This window comes from Peromyscus californicus, unplaced genomic scaffold, assembly GCF_007827085.1.
Source record: "Peromyscus californicus insignis strain IS unplaced genomic scaffold, ASM782708v3 Scaffold_15__1_contigs__length_86483966, whole genome shotgun sequence".
Taxonomy (NCBI): domain Eukaryota; kingdom Metazoa; phylum Chordata; class Mammalia; order Rodentia; family Cricetidae; genus Peromyscus; species Peromyscus californicus.
The window spans coordinates 76,213,645-76,231,407 of NW_026294447.1; the positions used below are offsets into that span (position 1 = coordinate 76,213,645).

The 17,763-nt window shown below is 39.7% G+C and overlaps 1 protein-coding gene across 1 annotated transcript in view; it reads right to left on the minus strand.

Moving 5' to 3' along the window:
• Positions 1-17,763, minus strand: part of Rad51b (RAD51 paralog B) — a 545,966-nt gene that overhangs the window by 513,473 nt on the left and 14,730 nt on the right. Inside the window, exon 6 of the mRNA XM_052739453.1 lies at positions 7,993-8,129. Coding sequence (XP_052595413.1) covers positions 7,993-8,129 — 137 coding nt within the window. The remainder of the gene's footprint in view (positions 1-7,992; positions 8,130-17,763) is intronic.

Consider the following 17,763-nt stretch of genomic DNA (forward strand, 5'->3'; position numbering starts at 1 on the left):
ACGGAGACAACCTGAGCTATACAGCAAGACTGTGTCAAAAACGAAGAGAAGGGCTAGGGCGATAACTCAGTTGGTAAAGTGTTTGCACTACAAGTGTGAGGTCCTGGGTTCAATCCTCAGAACTCATGAAAAAGCCAGGAGTGATAGCGCAGGCTTATAATCTCAGAGGTGGGGAGGCAGGGACAGGCAGGTCCCTGGGGCTCCCTAGAGAGCCGGGCTAGGCCAGTGAGAGACCTTATCTCGATGAAAATAAAAAATGGGGGTGGTTCAGTGGTTAAGAGCACTTGTTGTTCTTCCAGAAGACCCAAGTTCTATTCCCAGCACCCACACGGCAGCTCACAACCATCTGTAACTCTAGTGCCAGGGGATCCAGTACTCTCTTCCGACCTCCTCGGGCACCAGGCACACAAGTGACAGACATACATATAGGCAAACACCCATAAGATAATTTTTTTAAAGGGGATCGATAGCACCTGAGAAATGGTACCCAAGTGTATCTGTCATCTGGGGTCCACATGCACATAAACACACATACACACAGACACACAGACACACACACACACACACACACACACACACAAAACTAGCACAGATACTCACATACCTATATATGCAACTGCATGCACACACTCTTGACAGAATCAAGAACTAAAATAAATAACTAATAAATAACAAAATCAAAACAGCTATAACAGATGCCTACTGAGATAATACTGTTTCTGAGATACATCTCAAACAAGAACATTCAAACCACTAATGAACCACGCTTAAGGCAAAGCATGTGTGACCTTGGGCTTTCACTTCATCAACCCTCCTCAGCCATGAACTTGAATAATGCACCAGCAACCACCCCACAATTTCACATACAAAATAAATTCCTTAAGATAAGAGAAATAAGCAAACCAGCTCTTTCCTTTTACTTAGTTTTTAAACGGAGTTCACCTTTGGCCCTGGTTATAAATTACATCCTTTGAGCAATGTAATTCCACAAGCCACAGATCATACATACAGCTATTGTTAAGACACTTGGGGGGTTCTCCTCTCCCTCTCACGTCTAAAGAATGCAGTATCTCCTTGTCCTAATGAATCCCAACCCTGCTACCTGCTGACTCACGGTGAAAGTCTTTCCGCAGCTTGAGTCAAATTCCAGCCACCGCCAGTGAAGGTGCCTCAAGGAGAACTCTTCAGGCTAAAGTCAGCTGCGTTCTCAACACTGCTACCAGTCCCATCTTTTCCTACTTGTCATCAATAAACCTAACAGAATGCTTACTCAACTCATAGGCACAGGAATTCTCCCAGCTGTCAGACTTCCATAGGCTGGAATACAGAGCTGGGCCAGTGGATTATTTACTTACCCATATTGTCAAGATGTACCTAGCCCTACGGCATCTAAAACTATGCTGTGTTTTAAGCAGATGTCTAATAGGTAAAACAAATAAAAACAGGCATTTTTCTGATTAATCCAGAGGATGGTGTCCACAACTCAGCGTCTCTGCACTTTCTCAAATTCCTTTTGAGCCTCCTATTCCCTGATCTATCTCTCCTCTAAATCTAGAAAGAATCTAAGCTATGGTTAAACATTGCAACTTACCGGCCCAACCCACTTCCAGTTCCTCATGCTATGAGTCTCACTTTTATTCAAACAGCGGTACAAACAGGTCCTCACAACTCATCGTGACTGCTAGATAATCTTTGCCCTCGATTTCTCATACTCCCACAGAAAAGTGGTCTAGTGAGAAATCTGCAGAATTACTGTGTCTAAGAAAACATCTGCAGATAAGAAGATGAGAAAAACAGGTATCCTTTAAAAAAGGAGGGGGGCATGATGCTCCTCTTTAATCCCAGCTCTCAGGAGGGAAAGGCAGGCAAGTTCGAGGTCAGCCTGAACTACATAGTGAGTTCTAGGACATCCAGGGCTATGCGGAAACACTATCTCAAAGATAGATAGATAGATAGATAGATAGATAGATAGATAGATAGATAGATAGACAGACAGATAGATAGACAGATGATTGGTAGATAGATGATGGATGGATGGATGGATGGATGGATGGATGGATGGATGGATAAATGGATGGATGATAGATAGATAGATAGATAGATAGATAGATAGATAGATAGATAGATAGATAAATAGATAATAACCAAAATTTTTTAAAGGATATTTTACAGATGAAAGGTGTGGCTAGGCTAACTTAACTATTCTCACTAACAAGCACAGAATGGATACAGATGCCTAAAATAAACCAGCCTTAGGTCCCTGTCATAAATGAACAGCTGAATCAGATCTTTACATGTGAGAAAAATGAAACCATTTTGTTCAAGCCACTGTTCTTTGAGTGTTCCGCTTATTTGCGGCAGAAAGTTTACACAATTCACTGACCAACCTCCTCCTGTACTTCTAACAGGGTTGAACAGACCTGCAACAGAACACATAACACATACCCAGACACTAAAGAGCAGGCTCCATGCATGATCCACCACAGCAGACTCCGGAAGGTGGCCACACCATAGGCACTGCAACTCGGATTCCACCTTACCCTCACCAGCTCTCAAAACCTAGTCTATGTGGGAGCGACCTCACCCCACTTCTCAAGCTCTATGAAGAAGGCAATAAAAAACTAAAAACAATGTAAGTTTTCACCCCATTCTCAAATAACCTTCTTATGAACTACGTAGCATGAATTAACATAAATATAAAGGGACTAAAATTATACCTGCTTTCCACCCTGCCTCTGATGTAAGCAATAACACTACATAAAGGCAGAAAAAAGATGGAGAAATAAGTAAATATGAAAAATCCAAAATACAATCAAGGACAAATGCAAAGGGAAGAGCTACAGCCAAACAGCCTCACAAACCCAGAAATGCAGAAGACTGATGCCTCCTGTCGCTGCCATGCTGCCTGCTACTTCCTCCACACTGAAACTGGAGGAAGTAGTTCCTGGAGCGGGGAAGAAGAGGCAGTTCAGAAAGCTTACAGGGCCCAAACGGCTAAAGAAATGTACGCTCTGAAATTCCCTTGTGTGTCAGTTACCTTTCCTGTTGACAGGACACCTGGCAAAAGCCACTCAAGGAGAAAGGTCCGTTTGGGCACAGTTCAGAGCATGGCAAGGAAGTCCTGGCAGCTGGTCCCATCCCACCCACAGCCAGGTGTTTCGGGATATTTGTTTACACTGTGTGAAGATGTGTCACTGTGATTGGTTTAGTAAAGAGATGAATGGCCAATAGCTAGGCAGGAGAGACTAGGCAGGACTTCCGGGGAGAGAGAAACTCAGAATCTCGTGCAGCAGTGAGACACTGAAAAAGTCAGATGTATAGAATGAGAGAAAGATAAAAAGACATGTGGTAGAATATAAATTAATTTTTTTAAAAAATGGGTTAATTTAAGTTATAAGAGCTAGCTGAGAACAAGCCTAAGCTAAGATCAAGCTTTCATAATTAATAATAATTCTCCACATCATTATTTGGGAGTTGGTGGTCCAGTGAAAAAGTCTGACTACATAGGGTGTCCAAAGTGGAGGCATGAATATCCACACAGGACCTGAGAAAGCTTTTAAAAAAGAGTTCCAAACACACAAACTGGAACTAGAGCAACGTACTAGTCCCATAGTCTCTCAGGCTGGCTAGTGCTGATGGCATACAGAGGTGTGGCTCCCAGCCACTGCCTACAGGCTTGAGGCTCAGCTCTCACCAACCCATGGGGGATGGAGCCAGCTGCCAGAGCCATGTGCTAAGCAGAACCATGTGGCAGATTGTCTGGCCCTTTAAGGCTTGGCTCACATGGTCAGAGAACACTGCATGTGCCCAGCAAAGCCAGGCTCAGACCCAGAAAACTTCTGAACAGGTACAGTAAAAACTGGGTATGGACAGTCATAGAAAAAAATTGTTTTAAAAATAATGAAGTTTTTAAAGAGAGAGGGAAGTAATATAAAAAGAATAAGCCACATAAGGATGGGAAATATTATAACACAGGAAGTTTGGACCTTATATGGTACTTTGTTAATTTTAAATTTTTTGAATGCTAATGAACAGAGAACAGCTACTGAGAGACATTGGATTGTGGAAGGGACTGCTGAACTAAGCCAGCCTATATATTTTGTGGATGTCTTAACTTCAGAACAGAAGTCAGGAAATGTGTTGTGATGGGGGAGAGGTTATGCCTTTGTTTCCACAGGAAACAAAAAGCTATGGATTCCTTTAAAATTAATAGGGATCAGGTTTGATGGGGGAGGGGACTCCTGAGGATCTTGGCTACAGATACGAGGGAGAAGCCAGGAAAGATTACAGGACAAGTGATGTGTATACTCATCCCTCTACATGGGAGCAGCTCTGAGACTGAAAGAGATATGATAAATCTTGTTGGCTACAGAATCCTCATGACTTATTATTACATGCCATCCTTTCATATGGCATGGATGGAGATTTATATTACAGTTTGGTTATGCAGTCCAAACAGACTTATAAAGTTGACAGATGTCTTTTACCTACTCAAACATAGAGCATAGAATCATCTTTAGCTGATTTGTACATATCACACATTCCATACTTGTGTTAATGCAGATATGTATGTTACCTTTACAAGTTTGTGTGTTTTCAGAAAAAAAGGACCAGATAACAATGAAGAAAAGTAGCCCAGGTGATCCAGCCTCTCAGAGTGCCTCTGTTGCAGTTTCCTCAAAAATCTGCATTCAGAGCAACTTCAAAGTGGCTAGCTAAGATGATCCAGCCTCACAGACTATTCCAGACAGGATTTCAGATAAGCCCTGCACTTTCCCATCACACAGAAACTGGACAATAAATGTTACAGGTAGTTTTCTCAGTACTTGACAAATATCTCAATGCTCTCAGGATTCCCTAAAGATGCTGTCATCTCCAGTCAACAGGAAGTAATTTTAAGAACATGATGCTCACATTCCCAAGAGGTGGGGTGGGTGGTTTTTCTGTCATTCAGTGTTATGGATATTTGTCATTGTTTAGGTGGGGTTACTTGCAAATTGTTACTGGTTATGGTCAGGGGAAAAAAAAAACTAAGCAAAGGATATTAAATTTAGGGATTTCTTTCTGAAAAGATAAAAAGGGGGGATAAAGGAATGACAGGATAAAAGGGTAGATTACTGAATCTACTTTTAAACTAAAAAGCAACTACTAGTCTTCAATATTTTACATTGGTATGGATTTTTGTATACTGACACAAATTTAAGGTTATTTTTGTTAGAGGACACTATATACATGTTTCTACTCTTATTTAAGTACATTGTTTAAGTACTCTTGTTTTTGTTCATTGATACAAATTTAAGATTATTTTTGTTTTAACATACTATATATATGTTTCTACTCTTGTTTAAGGTATTGTACCTATGCAGCTTATTTTAAAATGTAATGTAATGTTCTAGTCCTTAAAAGCTATTATTATAAACTCTTTAGAATAATTAAGAAATGTAGGTTAGTAGTTAGTCATCTATAACAATCAAACTTGTAGTCATGTTAGGTATGCTTTCAAGATTAAATAACTATATTTTAGATAGATAGGTGGTCTTCAAACACTTCAGAGATTTACAGAATATGGCATTTAAGATATTTTAATAACATAAGGCTTTTCATGACAGTGAAATAGGTCTGCTCCTGGCAGCGCCAATCTAATTCAAAATAATAATAATAATAATAATAATAATAATAATAATAATAATAATAATAATAAATGATGAGCATCAAAGAACCTCCATATAGAGTTTGCTTTCATATGTGCCAAAATTAGCCACTGGGCAAAAAACTGCCCTTGCCTGGATGGGCTGACAGTATGCTGTCCAAATTGGACAGGCAGGACACAAAAGAAGGCGACTGCCAAACTTTGCCAAGACAAGGTAGGACAGTCCTTCAAAATTCCTGTTTCACACAAAAGTCTGATGGATATTCTAGGCCGGTAGGCCAAAGATGAATGCCCCAACATTGCAGAGGAACCTTGGGTGACTGTCCAGTGGCAGCCAGATGTCTCTACCATTTCTATAGTTTTGGAAGTTGTTTGATCTGCACTTCCTGTTTACTCAGGTAATATTTTATCCTTCTTAGGTCTCTGATGGGGTTGAAAACTAGATGGTTATAGATGAATTTCTAAATGGTCTTATTAAATAAAAAACACAGAGCCAGATATAGGGGTAAAAGCCTTAGAGAGATCAGGGGAATAGGGAAAGCCACAGTTAACCTTACCTCACCAACTCCGCAGCTTCCAAATGCGAGTTACTTCCTGTCTACCCACGCCTATATGCCTTTCTGTTCTGCCATCTGGTTTGCTCTCTCTGTCCAGCTACATCACCTCTTCTTCCTGCCCAGCTCTGTCACGTTCTGTCTGTCTGTACAGACCTCCAGACCTCCATGGTTAACTAGTGTTGGAATTTAAGGCATGTGCTACCACACCTGGCTCTGTTTCCAGTGTGTGGCTTTGAGCTAACAGAGATCCAGGCAGATTCCTGCCTGCCAAGTGATAGGATTAAAGGCATGTGCTACCATTGCCTGACTACTATGTTTACTTATAATGGCTGTTCCTATTTCTCTGATCTCCAGGCAAGCTTTATTTATTAAAGCACAAATAAAATATCACCACATTTCAGCACAAATAAAATATCACCAGAGATAGTTATACCATTTTCTTTGTTACCAAATTCAGAAAAGAAACTTCCAAAAAGAGATGTAAAATTTATAAAGATTGGTAGACAAAAAAGTTTAAGTTTTTTATCTAAAAAAATGTTTTAAGGTTTAAAAAGATATGTTTAGGTTGGTAATACAAGTTATAATAATTGTTCTTATTTTATATAATTTTAATGTGTTAGAGTTAAAAACCTTTCCTTTTTTATTTAGACAAAAAGGGGGAAATGTTATGGGATATTTATTTACACAGTGTGAAGATGTGTCACTGTGATTGGTTTAATAAAGAGCTAAATATGGGACTTTTGGGGAGAGAGAGAAACTCGGGTTAAATTCTGGCACAGCAGGAGACACCAGTGAGACACTGAGAAAGTCAGACATACAGAATGGGAGAGGGGTAAAAAGACATGTGGTAGACTATAGATTAACTTAAAAAAAAGGTTATTTTAAGTTATAAGAGCTAGTTGGAAACAAACCTAAGCTAAGGCCAAGCTTTCATAATTAATAATAAGTCTCCATGTCATTATTTGGGGGCTGATGGTCCCAAGAAGAAAGTCTGACTACAGTCAGGAAGCCCAGAATGATAAACACTCACTCACAGGTAGCTTTCTCCTTTTTTATTCAGTCCAGGACTCAGTGGTGCCACACTACTTTAAGGTGAATCTTCCCACCTCAATTAACCTAATCAAGATAATCCTTCTCAAGCCTGACCAGAGAGGCTAACCTAACCTAGATAATCCCCCACGGGCATACATGGAAGCTTGTCTCCTAGGTAATTCCAGATCCTGCTAGGTTGAAGATCCATGTTAAATATCATACCTCATCAGATCCATTTTGATCTACTAATATTCAGGGAGAAATAAAGAAGAGAATTGTTCATAATGATGTAATGACAAAGAGCCCAAAAACAATACCTACAGTGTATCTTGACTGAGATAAGAATTGATCTTCGTATGCATAATCTCCTATTTGATGAATGTCCATTGACCAAGACTTTACTTCCTTCTAGAAATAACGTGTAAAGCAGCTTACCCTTTCCTCTTTAGTCTTCCCTCTTCCCCATTTTCTACTTAACATCCCCCCACCCCCACACTCCATCTTCATCTTGTTTCTTCTCAACCTTCTACAAAACAGAGCTTACACAGGAACCCCAATGAAACCAATAAGAAGGGGATAGAAAAGGAAGAAAACGATCTGCTTCCTGTATCAATTTCAAAAGAAAAAACCCCTTAAAAACAGTATCTAGCACCCTTTGTTCTTAAAAATTAAATGCTGACCTATTTATAAATGCCCCATGGTGCGTAGGAGCTAGAAAAGCAAAGTATTATAATGGAAAATACAACAACCTACCTTTCAGCAGTAAACGCAGACTCGGTGTCAATGTACACAACAGCCCCTTCTAATCCTCCCATGTTGGTGGGTAATGTAGCTAAAACACTCATCATGATACAAAACTGAGTTTTTCCACAACCTGGTGGACCTGTAATCTAAAAAACAAAGTGCATGTTATCTATAAAATTTGTATAAACACTATAAGCTAGCCAAAGAAAATTATTTTAGGATTTGTTGAAAAAAAAAAATCCAATGAACCTGGGTTCCAGGAGAGAATTAAGTCCTACTTCCCTAAGACACTCACTGTATGTAACAAACTAACTTCTGCCTTATTGGTGTATCCTTGGGATATATATCTTTGGGGGCAATGTGAAAATGCTCAATTAATCACCTTCTATACTTCGTTACCAGATGTGAAGCTACAATGAAGAAAGGGTAGAAGATGCACTCACTCACTGTATACACTGGTATTGATAAATAACACTGAAAATACTACTGAAGACTCATTTATTGGTGGGGTCTTTTAATCTTCTAGGCAGCAGATGGCACAGGTACTTGTCATTCAGAGTCGGCAGATATGACATAGCACATAGCTTCTCTGTCCTTTCTCTCTTTTTATTTTTTTATCTTTATTTAAATTTTGAAAGAGGGTCTCACTACATAGCTCTGGCTAGCTCAGAACTTGCTATGTAGTCCAGGCTGGCCTAGAACTCACAGAAATCTGTCTGCCTCCACCTGAGTGCTGAGATTAAACGAATGTGCCACCACTTCCAGCTGCTTATCATATGTGTGTGTGTGTGTGTGTGTGTGTGTGTGTGTGTGTGTGTGTGTGTGTATGTATATAAGTTCTTCCTTCTGTCTGCTCAACAGCTCTTTCACAGTCTTTGCTATGAATTGTGCTTCAGTGGATTTTCACCATCAGTCCTCATCTCCTGACAGTACCACAGAGATTCTATGTTTCACAACCCGAGTGTTCTCCCAAAGGCTCGCGCCCTTAGAACTTTGTCCTCAGTTTGAGGAGGTGGAAACTTTAACGGGAAGGCTGATGGAAGATAATTGGGTCAGACAGGAGAGCGGGAGGGTTATTGTGCCTCTCATGGAATGTGTTAGTTCACAGGCCCGTTCTGCACACAGTATTTTCCTCCTTGCTTCTCTGCCAGATTGTGACACAGCCAGGTGAGTTTTACCAACAGGACATTGCCATGTTGTTTGGATCTTCTAGCAACTATATCATGAGCCAAATAAATCTCTTTACTATATACAACGATCCAACCTCCAATATTTTGTTATGGTAAATGGTATAGTAATAAACTCAAACAGATTTTTATAAAATCTAGCAAAACTGGCATCATTTGAAATACTCTTTTGCCCATCTAAAATTAACTTCTGTGCTGTCAGTTGCCTAAGAATAAATGTTAAAATGCATTGTTTTACATGTCACAACAAGAGAAACTCTAGTCCGTAAAAGTTGCATGTGAATCCATACACCCACCCGCTGCACTCAACAATTACCATTTTATTGTATTTACTATGCTATCTTATGTCATATTAATCTGTCCATCTTTCCACCTATTTATTAAGACATTTTGGATTGCTTTCTTTTATATTTCAAAGTAAGCCAAAGACATCAACATGCTTTCTCCCAACAATTCTGCATACATATTCTCTAGAGTTTAATATGTATTGTGTTTTTCCTTTTGAATTTCTCATAATAAAAACTGCAAATACTTGATGACTACTAACAAACATACACATATGCTATCTATGAATTATTTGCTTATGGTACTAGGGATTGAACTTAGGGGCAATGTGTGCTAATCAAGTATTCTAATGCTTGAATATAACTCCAGCCCAATATATGCAATCTAAATTCCTATCAAATTAAATATTACTACTCCCAGGAAGTGCCCTCACACATTATTTTCTAATCAAGAAGTCTCAGCAGGTCTGGTGGTAAGGGCTTACAATCCTAGCTACTTGGGAAGCTGAGACAGAAAGAATCAAGGCATATCTGAACTACAGAGTGAGTTCAAGGCCAGCCTAGGCAACGTTATATCTCAAAATGAGCAGTGTAAAAGGAAGGCAGTAGATGTAGCTCGGCAGTAAAGTGCTTGTCTAAGCACGTCCAGTGCTGCAAAAACAAAACAAAGACCATCTATGTGCAGGAAGTCTTTCACTTTTGAGGATATACCTTCCAGGTCAACATTTTTATCTCAAGGACATATGCTCAAGAAAGTATTTCTTAACGGATTTCATTTTCTGAAACAGAATTTAGCCAATCAGATAATCTAGACCATACTAGAAAAACATTTATACTTTACAATCTTTATTATTTCTACCATTATTAGTATTGTCATCATCATTATTATTACTCTTGCATATTGTACACAGCCCACATGTATTATTGTTGTTATTATTATAATTATTATTATTTCATATTGTGCACAGCCCACATGTGAAGGTCAAACAGGAAACTTAGCCAGTAGGTTCTCTCCTTCCACCAGATTTGGGGATTGAACTCAAGTTTTGGCTTGCGTGGCAAGCACCTTACTCTCTCAACCATCTCAATAGGCCCCCTTTAAAGTCTTTTATGTTTTTATTTTAAAGCAATGTCTGGCTAGCCTAGAACTCACTATGTAGACCAGGCTGACCTTGAACTCACAAAAACCCAACTCCCTCTGTCTCCTAAGTGCTGGCATTAAAATCATGTGCCACACCTAGTCATAAATATTTTTTGAATATACTTTAAATGTATAGTGTTCTCCCTTTGATTGATCAAAACTGAACCATCCGTTTTGATCACTGAAACTTCACAGGTCTTTACCATTACCAAAGGCAACACAGATCAACTAGTTCATTATATGTCACAAGAGAAACTCCAGTTGGTAAAAGTTACACATGAATCTTAAAACCAAAGAAATGTGTGCATGTTAGAGTGTGAATGGATGGAAAAATGGAGGATTGGATGTCTTCCTACGAGTGTTGTCTATAGCCAGGTCTTGGATATATTCTCTGATTTAATGAGATTAAAACTGCTAAATGCTTGGTGATTTTTGCGGAATGTAATTTAGATGACATATATGAAATTATTCAGTAAAGTATCAGGTACCATGAAAGTGTACAGTATTAATTTTACTATTCCCTCTTCTAAACTATCTACCTAGAAAGCTGAAAAGTTAAGTGTCATTTTCTCTCACTAACTGCCTTCATACAGTCTGGGAAAACACAATATCATATCTGGGTTTGTTTTGGCTTTTTCAAGTTTGAATTAAACTATAGTAACTATTTCTAATATATTCTTAGTATATTTTTCTTCTTGCTAGCTGTGTGTGTGTGTGTGTGTGTGTGTGTGTGTGTGTGTGTGTGTGTGTGTGTACACACCCATATACAATTTTATGGACTGCCAGGAGTTAGATTTCATTATTTTTCAGGTTTACTTATTGGGGGAAAATATCTCAACATTAATAATTTTAGCTGTAGACAGTTTAGCCCTGAATTCCAGCATCCAAACCACAAGATTTCAAGCTGTGTTCAGTTTCCAGCTTCAACCCAATGGTGGTTAGAAAGAAAAAAACCTGCCATGCCAGAACAGCCAAAAGTCATTTGCTTCTTGGAAACTCAGAGTGAATGAAACATTTGCACACAGAAACCCTGCAAGATACAACCAGTTGCATAGTTAAGCTGACACCTTAGCACCTCTCCATGAGAAATGCAAACACGTCTGAAGGAAAATCCTTAGTGATTCAAATATCAGCAAGAGAGCAAAAACTAGTGACTCGCTTGAGGAGGAAGCATGTTCTTCCCAATAAAGAGAATCTAATTACCTTTTTAAAAAAAGAAAGGAAGGAAGGAAAAGAAAAACAGAGAAAGAGAGAAACCAACTCACTTCAACCTGAAGTTCACGGTGGAAGAGGATGTGGGGAATCTCCCGTCTAACCAAGTTAACTCTGCACATTCAGGACTGGGGCAGCAAGATGGTGAAATCTGCCAAGCTTGGTAGAAGAAAATGAAGGCGTTTCCAGCCCTGACCTGAAACAAGACAGCTCCTGGGAACTTCTCTTTTTCTCTAGTGACCCAACATCTAAGAACATGTCTGTATTTGCTCAAGAATTATGCAAAAATATGATTAGGTCTTCAGACCTACATAACTCATTTTTTAACTACCTCTCCCAATCCTAAAACCAAAAATAAAGAGCCAGGAATCTCACAAAGGCTGCTGCACTCTGCCTTGTGAAAGAAAACTGGATCTCAACTTACAGAACGTCAGCGTGTGGAAGTTTATAGCCAAGACTCTCTCCACCATTATTATATATTGACGGCTACTCTGTGTGTGTGTGTGTGTGTGTGTGTGTGTGTGTGTGTGTGTGTGTGTGTGTGGACCAGAACAGGAAAAAGGAAGATATGGAAATGACAAACATTCCAAGTTGCACAATAAAAATCAAACAGCATGAAGACAAATGGCCATTCATTAAACAGCATTTCCCGAACACGCTATGTGAACAATCCTAAGAAACCATTAGAAGTAAGTATATTTCTAAAGTAAGAACGAGCAAAGAAATCAACAGTGCATGCTAACGTCTTGGGGTGCCTGGAGACCGTCACAGAAGTCAGTCGGGCAAACGAATCATGAGTGTATCATCCATAAGAGATCCTCACCTGAAATCACTCCCTACTTCTTCCACCACTACAGCCACAAGTGGGCCACCTGAACCCAACTGCGACTGAACAAGACCAAACCCATCTCCACAGACCTGGAGGTCCACAGCAAGAAACATTAAGATCGGCTGCAGCAGTCAACAGCCAAAGTCATCTACTGACCATGAAAACCTTACCCTTTTCTATTGTAGGACCTGCAGGTATCTGGGTCTACAAGCCTTGCTCTACTATCTCCTGGCACCATGTAGGGCACACTAATCTGTCAATGAGGGGGGAAAAACCCTGTAATATGACTTTCACCCAAGGGAAAATGGGGTGTCAAATCAGGACTCTGGTTCCTTTTGGGAACATTAGAAGAATCTATCCCAAATCAAACCTGCCCCCACGGAAGGAATGCACTGATCTCAAATCATGAACAAAAGTTGACAAAACCCAGGAAATACAAACAATGCAAATATTTAGCAGTGCTCACAGGCTGGTCTTCTAGAGGTACTCTTTGAACCAAGATACAAAGATGTGACCATCTTTTGACTGACAAGAGCTTGAACCAGTTCCCTAGACTGTAATCTCTAGATTATAAAATGAAACTACCAAACTGGGCAGTGGTGGCGCACGCCTTTAATCCCAGCACTCAGGAGGCAGAGGCAGGTGGATCTTTCTGAGTTTGAGACCAGCCTGGTCTACAAAGTGAGTTCCAGGATAGCCAGGGCTGCGAAGAGAAATCCTGTCTCGAAAAACAAATAAACAAATAAATAAATAAACAAATAAACAAACAAACAAACTGAAACTATATTTTGGTGATACTTTTTTAAATTTCTTTTACATTTATTTATTTATTAGGAGTACATCAAAGTGTGTGTGTGTAGAGCTCTGAGGACAACTTGCAGGAGTCAGCTCTCTCCTTCTACCATATGGGTCCTAGGGATGGAACTGGAGTCAGGAGACTTGGCGGCAAGCATCTTTACCCACTGAGCCATCCTGCAAGCCCCTGGCAACACCTTTAAATACAACTCTAATTCCACCTACTCACAATAGCATCTATCTTATGGACTTTTAGCAGGGGTAATATTGACCTGAGGTGAAACCTAGGTTTTGAGAAAACAGTGGCTTATTCTTTTACATTAGCACAGATAGACACAAAGTACAGAGACAAATGCAGTGTATCTACAGCATTTAAATTTTCATGGACAATGAAGACAGAAGAGGGTTAGAAAGGAAAAAAAACATGTAAAAGGCTCTTTAATGGATGACAATGTGAAAATGGTTGATAATCATTGACATACTACAAACTTCTGAAGCTTATGCTTCAAACTTATCTTTACTGTTCCTTTTCCATTATAATAGATCCAGAATTACTTGCCTATATATTCCACAAGCAAGGAATCCCTTTTCGGTCAGGCAATAAGACAAAGCCCTTGGCTCACTCCCTTAGCAGTTCAGCAGGACTGCTGTCTCTGAGCTCCCCTACCCCCCCACTCCCCCCCACCCCCCCCCACCCCCCGCCCCGCATGAGCACGCCTCTGATTCCACTTCCTGTCTTGGATGTAACTAACCAGACCCAGATTCAATGAGTTCGTGCAAGCTAAAATTTAAAGTTAAGAAAGGGCAACTACAAAAAAAAAAAAAAAAAAAGAGGAGAGAATGTTTCCAGATATACATTTACTCCCTCAATCATCTTCAGAATGAGAACCATAGATAGCACAATGCAGGCGGAGACCTCCGTCCATACCTGTACCACTCTTCTCCTGCCATACCCCATCAGCATGGATTTTAAAAGCATGAAAGGACACCCGTACGTTATCTCAGAGTTTGGAGGTCAGAGTCCTGACAGCCTTGACAGAACTCTGCTCAGTGTCTCACGAGGCTGAAATCAAGGTATCAGCTGCACTGCACTCCAGTCTGGAAAAATCAGTGTCAACTCCCAAGCTCAGTCAGGCTGTTGGCAAAATCTGTGCTACCGCTCTGGTCTGAAGTTTCTTTCTCTCTGCCATCCGAGAGCTTGGGACATCCTTACTGCTCCTGGTGACCACATGCACTCCTGCGCATGCGCCCACTCCAAGCCAGCAGCACCAACAGTCCTCCCCATGCTTTTATTCTGTCCTCTACGTAGCAGTGTGAGAATGATCACTGCTTTGGAGAGTTCCCAGGACGAGAGCTATGTGCTTTCCTATCTGAAAGCCACTGTGCCATCGAATATACCTTAACCATGGCAATGACATCTCATCATATTCCCAGGACCAGGGCTGAGAATGCAATGTCATTGGGAGGTGTCTTAGTCACTGTTTTATTGTTGTGAAGAGACACCATGACCATGGTAAAAGAAAGCATTTAACTGGGGGCTGGGTCACAGTTTCAGAGGCTTAGTCCATTATCAGGGCCGGAAGCACGATGACAGCCAGGTGCGGTGCTGGAGGAGTATCTGAGAGCTACATCTTGACCCACAAGCAGAGAGAAGGAGGGGGAGGGGGAGGGGGAGGGGGAGGGGGAGGGGGAGGGGGAGAGGGAGAGAGAGAGAGAGAGAGAGAGAGAGAGAGAGAGAGAGAGAGAGATGCTGGGCCTGGCACAGACTTTTGAAAACTCAAAGCCGACCCCAGTGACACATTTCCTCCAACAAGACCAGACCTGCCCCAACAAAGCCACACCTTCTAATCCTTCTAAATTCTCAAGTAGTACCACTCCCAGATGACTAAGCATTCAAATACATGAGCCTATGAGAGTCATTCTTATTCAAACCACCACAGGAAGCCACTTCAGAAATTTTGCCTGACATAATGTCTCTGAGAACTGAGACCTAGTATCTTAATAAATTAAGGGTTTTGCCAGGTGTGATGGCACATGCTTTTAATGCCAGCACTTAGGAGGCAGAGGCAGATGGAGCTTTGTGAGTTCGAGGCCAGCCTGGCCTACAGAGCGAGATCCAGGACAGGTACCAAAACTACACAGAGAAACACTATCTCGAAAAAAAAAAAAAATGTAAGGAAAAAACGCCTATAAGACTCACTAAATGTTCATCACAAAAATTTGGCTGGGCAATGGTGGCACACGCCTTTAATCCCAGCACTCTGGAGGCAGAGCCAGGTGGATCTCTGTGAGTTCGAGGCCAGCCTGAGCTACCAAGTGAGTTCCAGGAAAGGCGCAAAGCTACACAGAGAAACCCTATCTTAAAAAACCAAAAAAAAAAAAAAAAAAAAAAAAAAATTAAGTGCACTACTTCGATAATTTTAAAACAAATTTACATAAATTATTATTAAATGTATATAAATAAATATTAAAAATAGACTATTATACTCTGGAATTGTAATAACATTTAAACCATCTAAAACTGGCCTGGAAAGATGGATTGGCAGTTAAGAGCACCTACTGCTCTTGTAAAGGAACCAAGTTCAATTCCTGGCACACACATCCTCCTTTAACTCCAGTGCCACAGGATCCAACACCTCCAGCCTCTGAGGTTACCTGCACTCATGTGTACATTCCTACCTACACACACAGACCTTTAAAGACTTTTTTAAAAAATCTTTACAATAAAAAAAACTCCTAAACCTTGCTAATTACAGGATCAAAGGGAAGGGTGTAGGATAGGCAACAGGAACCAAATCATCAGAGTAAACAAGAACTAGACAAGTGTTAAAAATAAAGAAAGAAGTCAAGCATGCTGGCACACACCTTTAATCCCATTACTCAGGATCAGAGGCAGGCAGGTCTCTGCATTCAAGGCCAGCCTTGTCCACATAGCCAGTTCAGTTCCAAGCCAGCCAGAGATACATACAGAAAGAAAACAAAGAAGTTAAGAAAGAAAACCAAACACCTTCATTTAATGGGCATTTATTAAGTACCATGTATGTGTGTTAATAACGTAACTGGACTAAGAAGAAACTAATAACACAATCACTGCCCCATGACATTTACTGTGCAGTGAAAAGGATACACATTAACTAATCACATGAATAGTCAAAGTGTATGGGGACAAGTGCTACACAGAAGAGCCATGTCCTTCATTTCTCCAGGAATACATGGTAATTCTGAATGTCTTTAATTTAAAATGCTCAAAATATGTACAACAAAAAGAAAAAAAAAATGTCTATCCAAAAATGAAATGGGCTAAATAACTCTCTCTGAAGAGGTATTATATCAACTTGGGAGGGATCAATAAAGATAAAGTAAAGTAGATTTAAATAACTTAAAATATTTATTATTATTATTTCCTTTTACATATATAGGTGTTTTGCCTGCATAGCTAAGGACCATATATGTGTAGTACCCATGGAGGCCAGAAAAGGGTGTTGGATCTGTGGAAATGGAGTTGCAAATGGTTGTGAGTGGCATGTGGGTACTGGTTATTGAACCCAAATCCTCTGGAAGAGCAGCCAATGCTCTTAACTGTTGGGCCATCTCTTCAGCCCTTGTAAATAACTTTTAAAGGACATGCATAATTTAATGATCACATACAGAGCAACCAATAATTAGCAAACAATTATTCTGTCTAAGTACATATGGAACAACTACAAAAGCTAATCTGTATTTTTAGACTTAAAAAAGTCTCAGGGGCCAGGAACACAAACCTATAATCCAAGCACAGGAAGAACCCCAGATAGGAAGACTCCATTTTAAGAAAAAAGAGAGAAATATCTTCACAAGGGACTTTGGAGAATCCTCAACATCACATCATAATCTGACAAAAATGCAATCAAGGCAAGAATTTAACTAATTTTTTAAAATAATTTAAATTTTTTAAATTCCAAATAAACTCGTGAGGCAAATAAGTAACCATAACAGAAACTATAAGATACATTTAAAACTGGATAAAAATGAAAACACTGTGCATGGAAGAACATCTGGATTGGGAGGGTAGTTCCCTGGCCCAACACATTCCCCAAAAGACAAACTTAAATGTAAGAGTATAAAACAAAGAAAAACAGAACAGTAATGTATTGAATGTTTAAGAAAAAATTTCAAAGAACAATAATTACAAAGAAAGGTAGTTGGAAGAAAACAAAAAATAAGCAAAAAAATAAATGAATAGAAGACAAAGGAATTAGAAGTCCAATAAGAACAATAACAAAAAACCTGAAGACTATAAAATATTCAAAATCTGACTATATCTTTTTTGTTTTTGTTTTTGTTTTTTTGTTT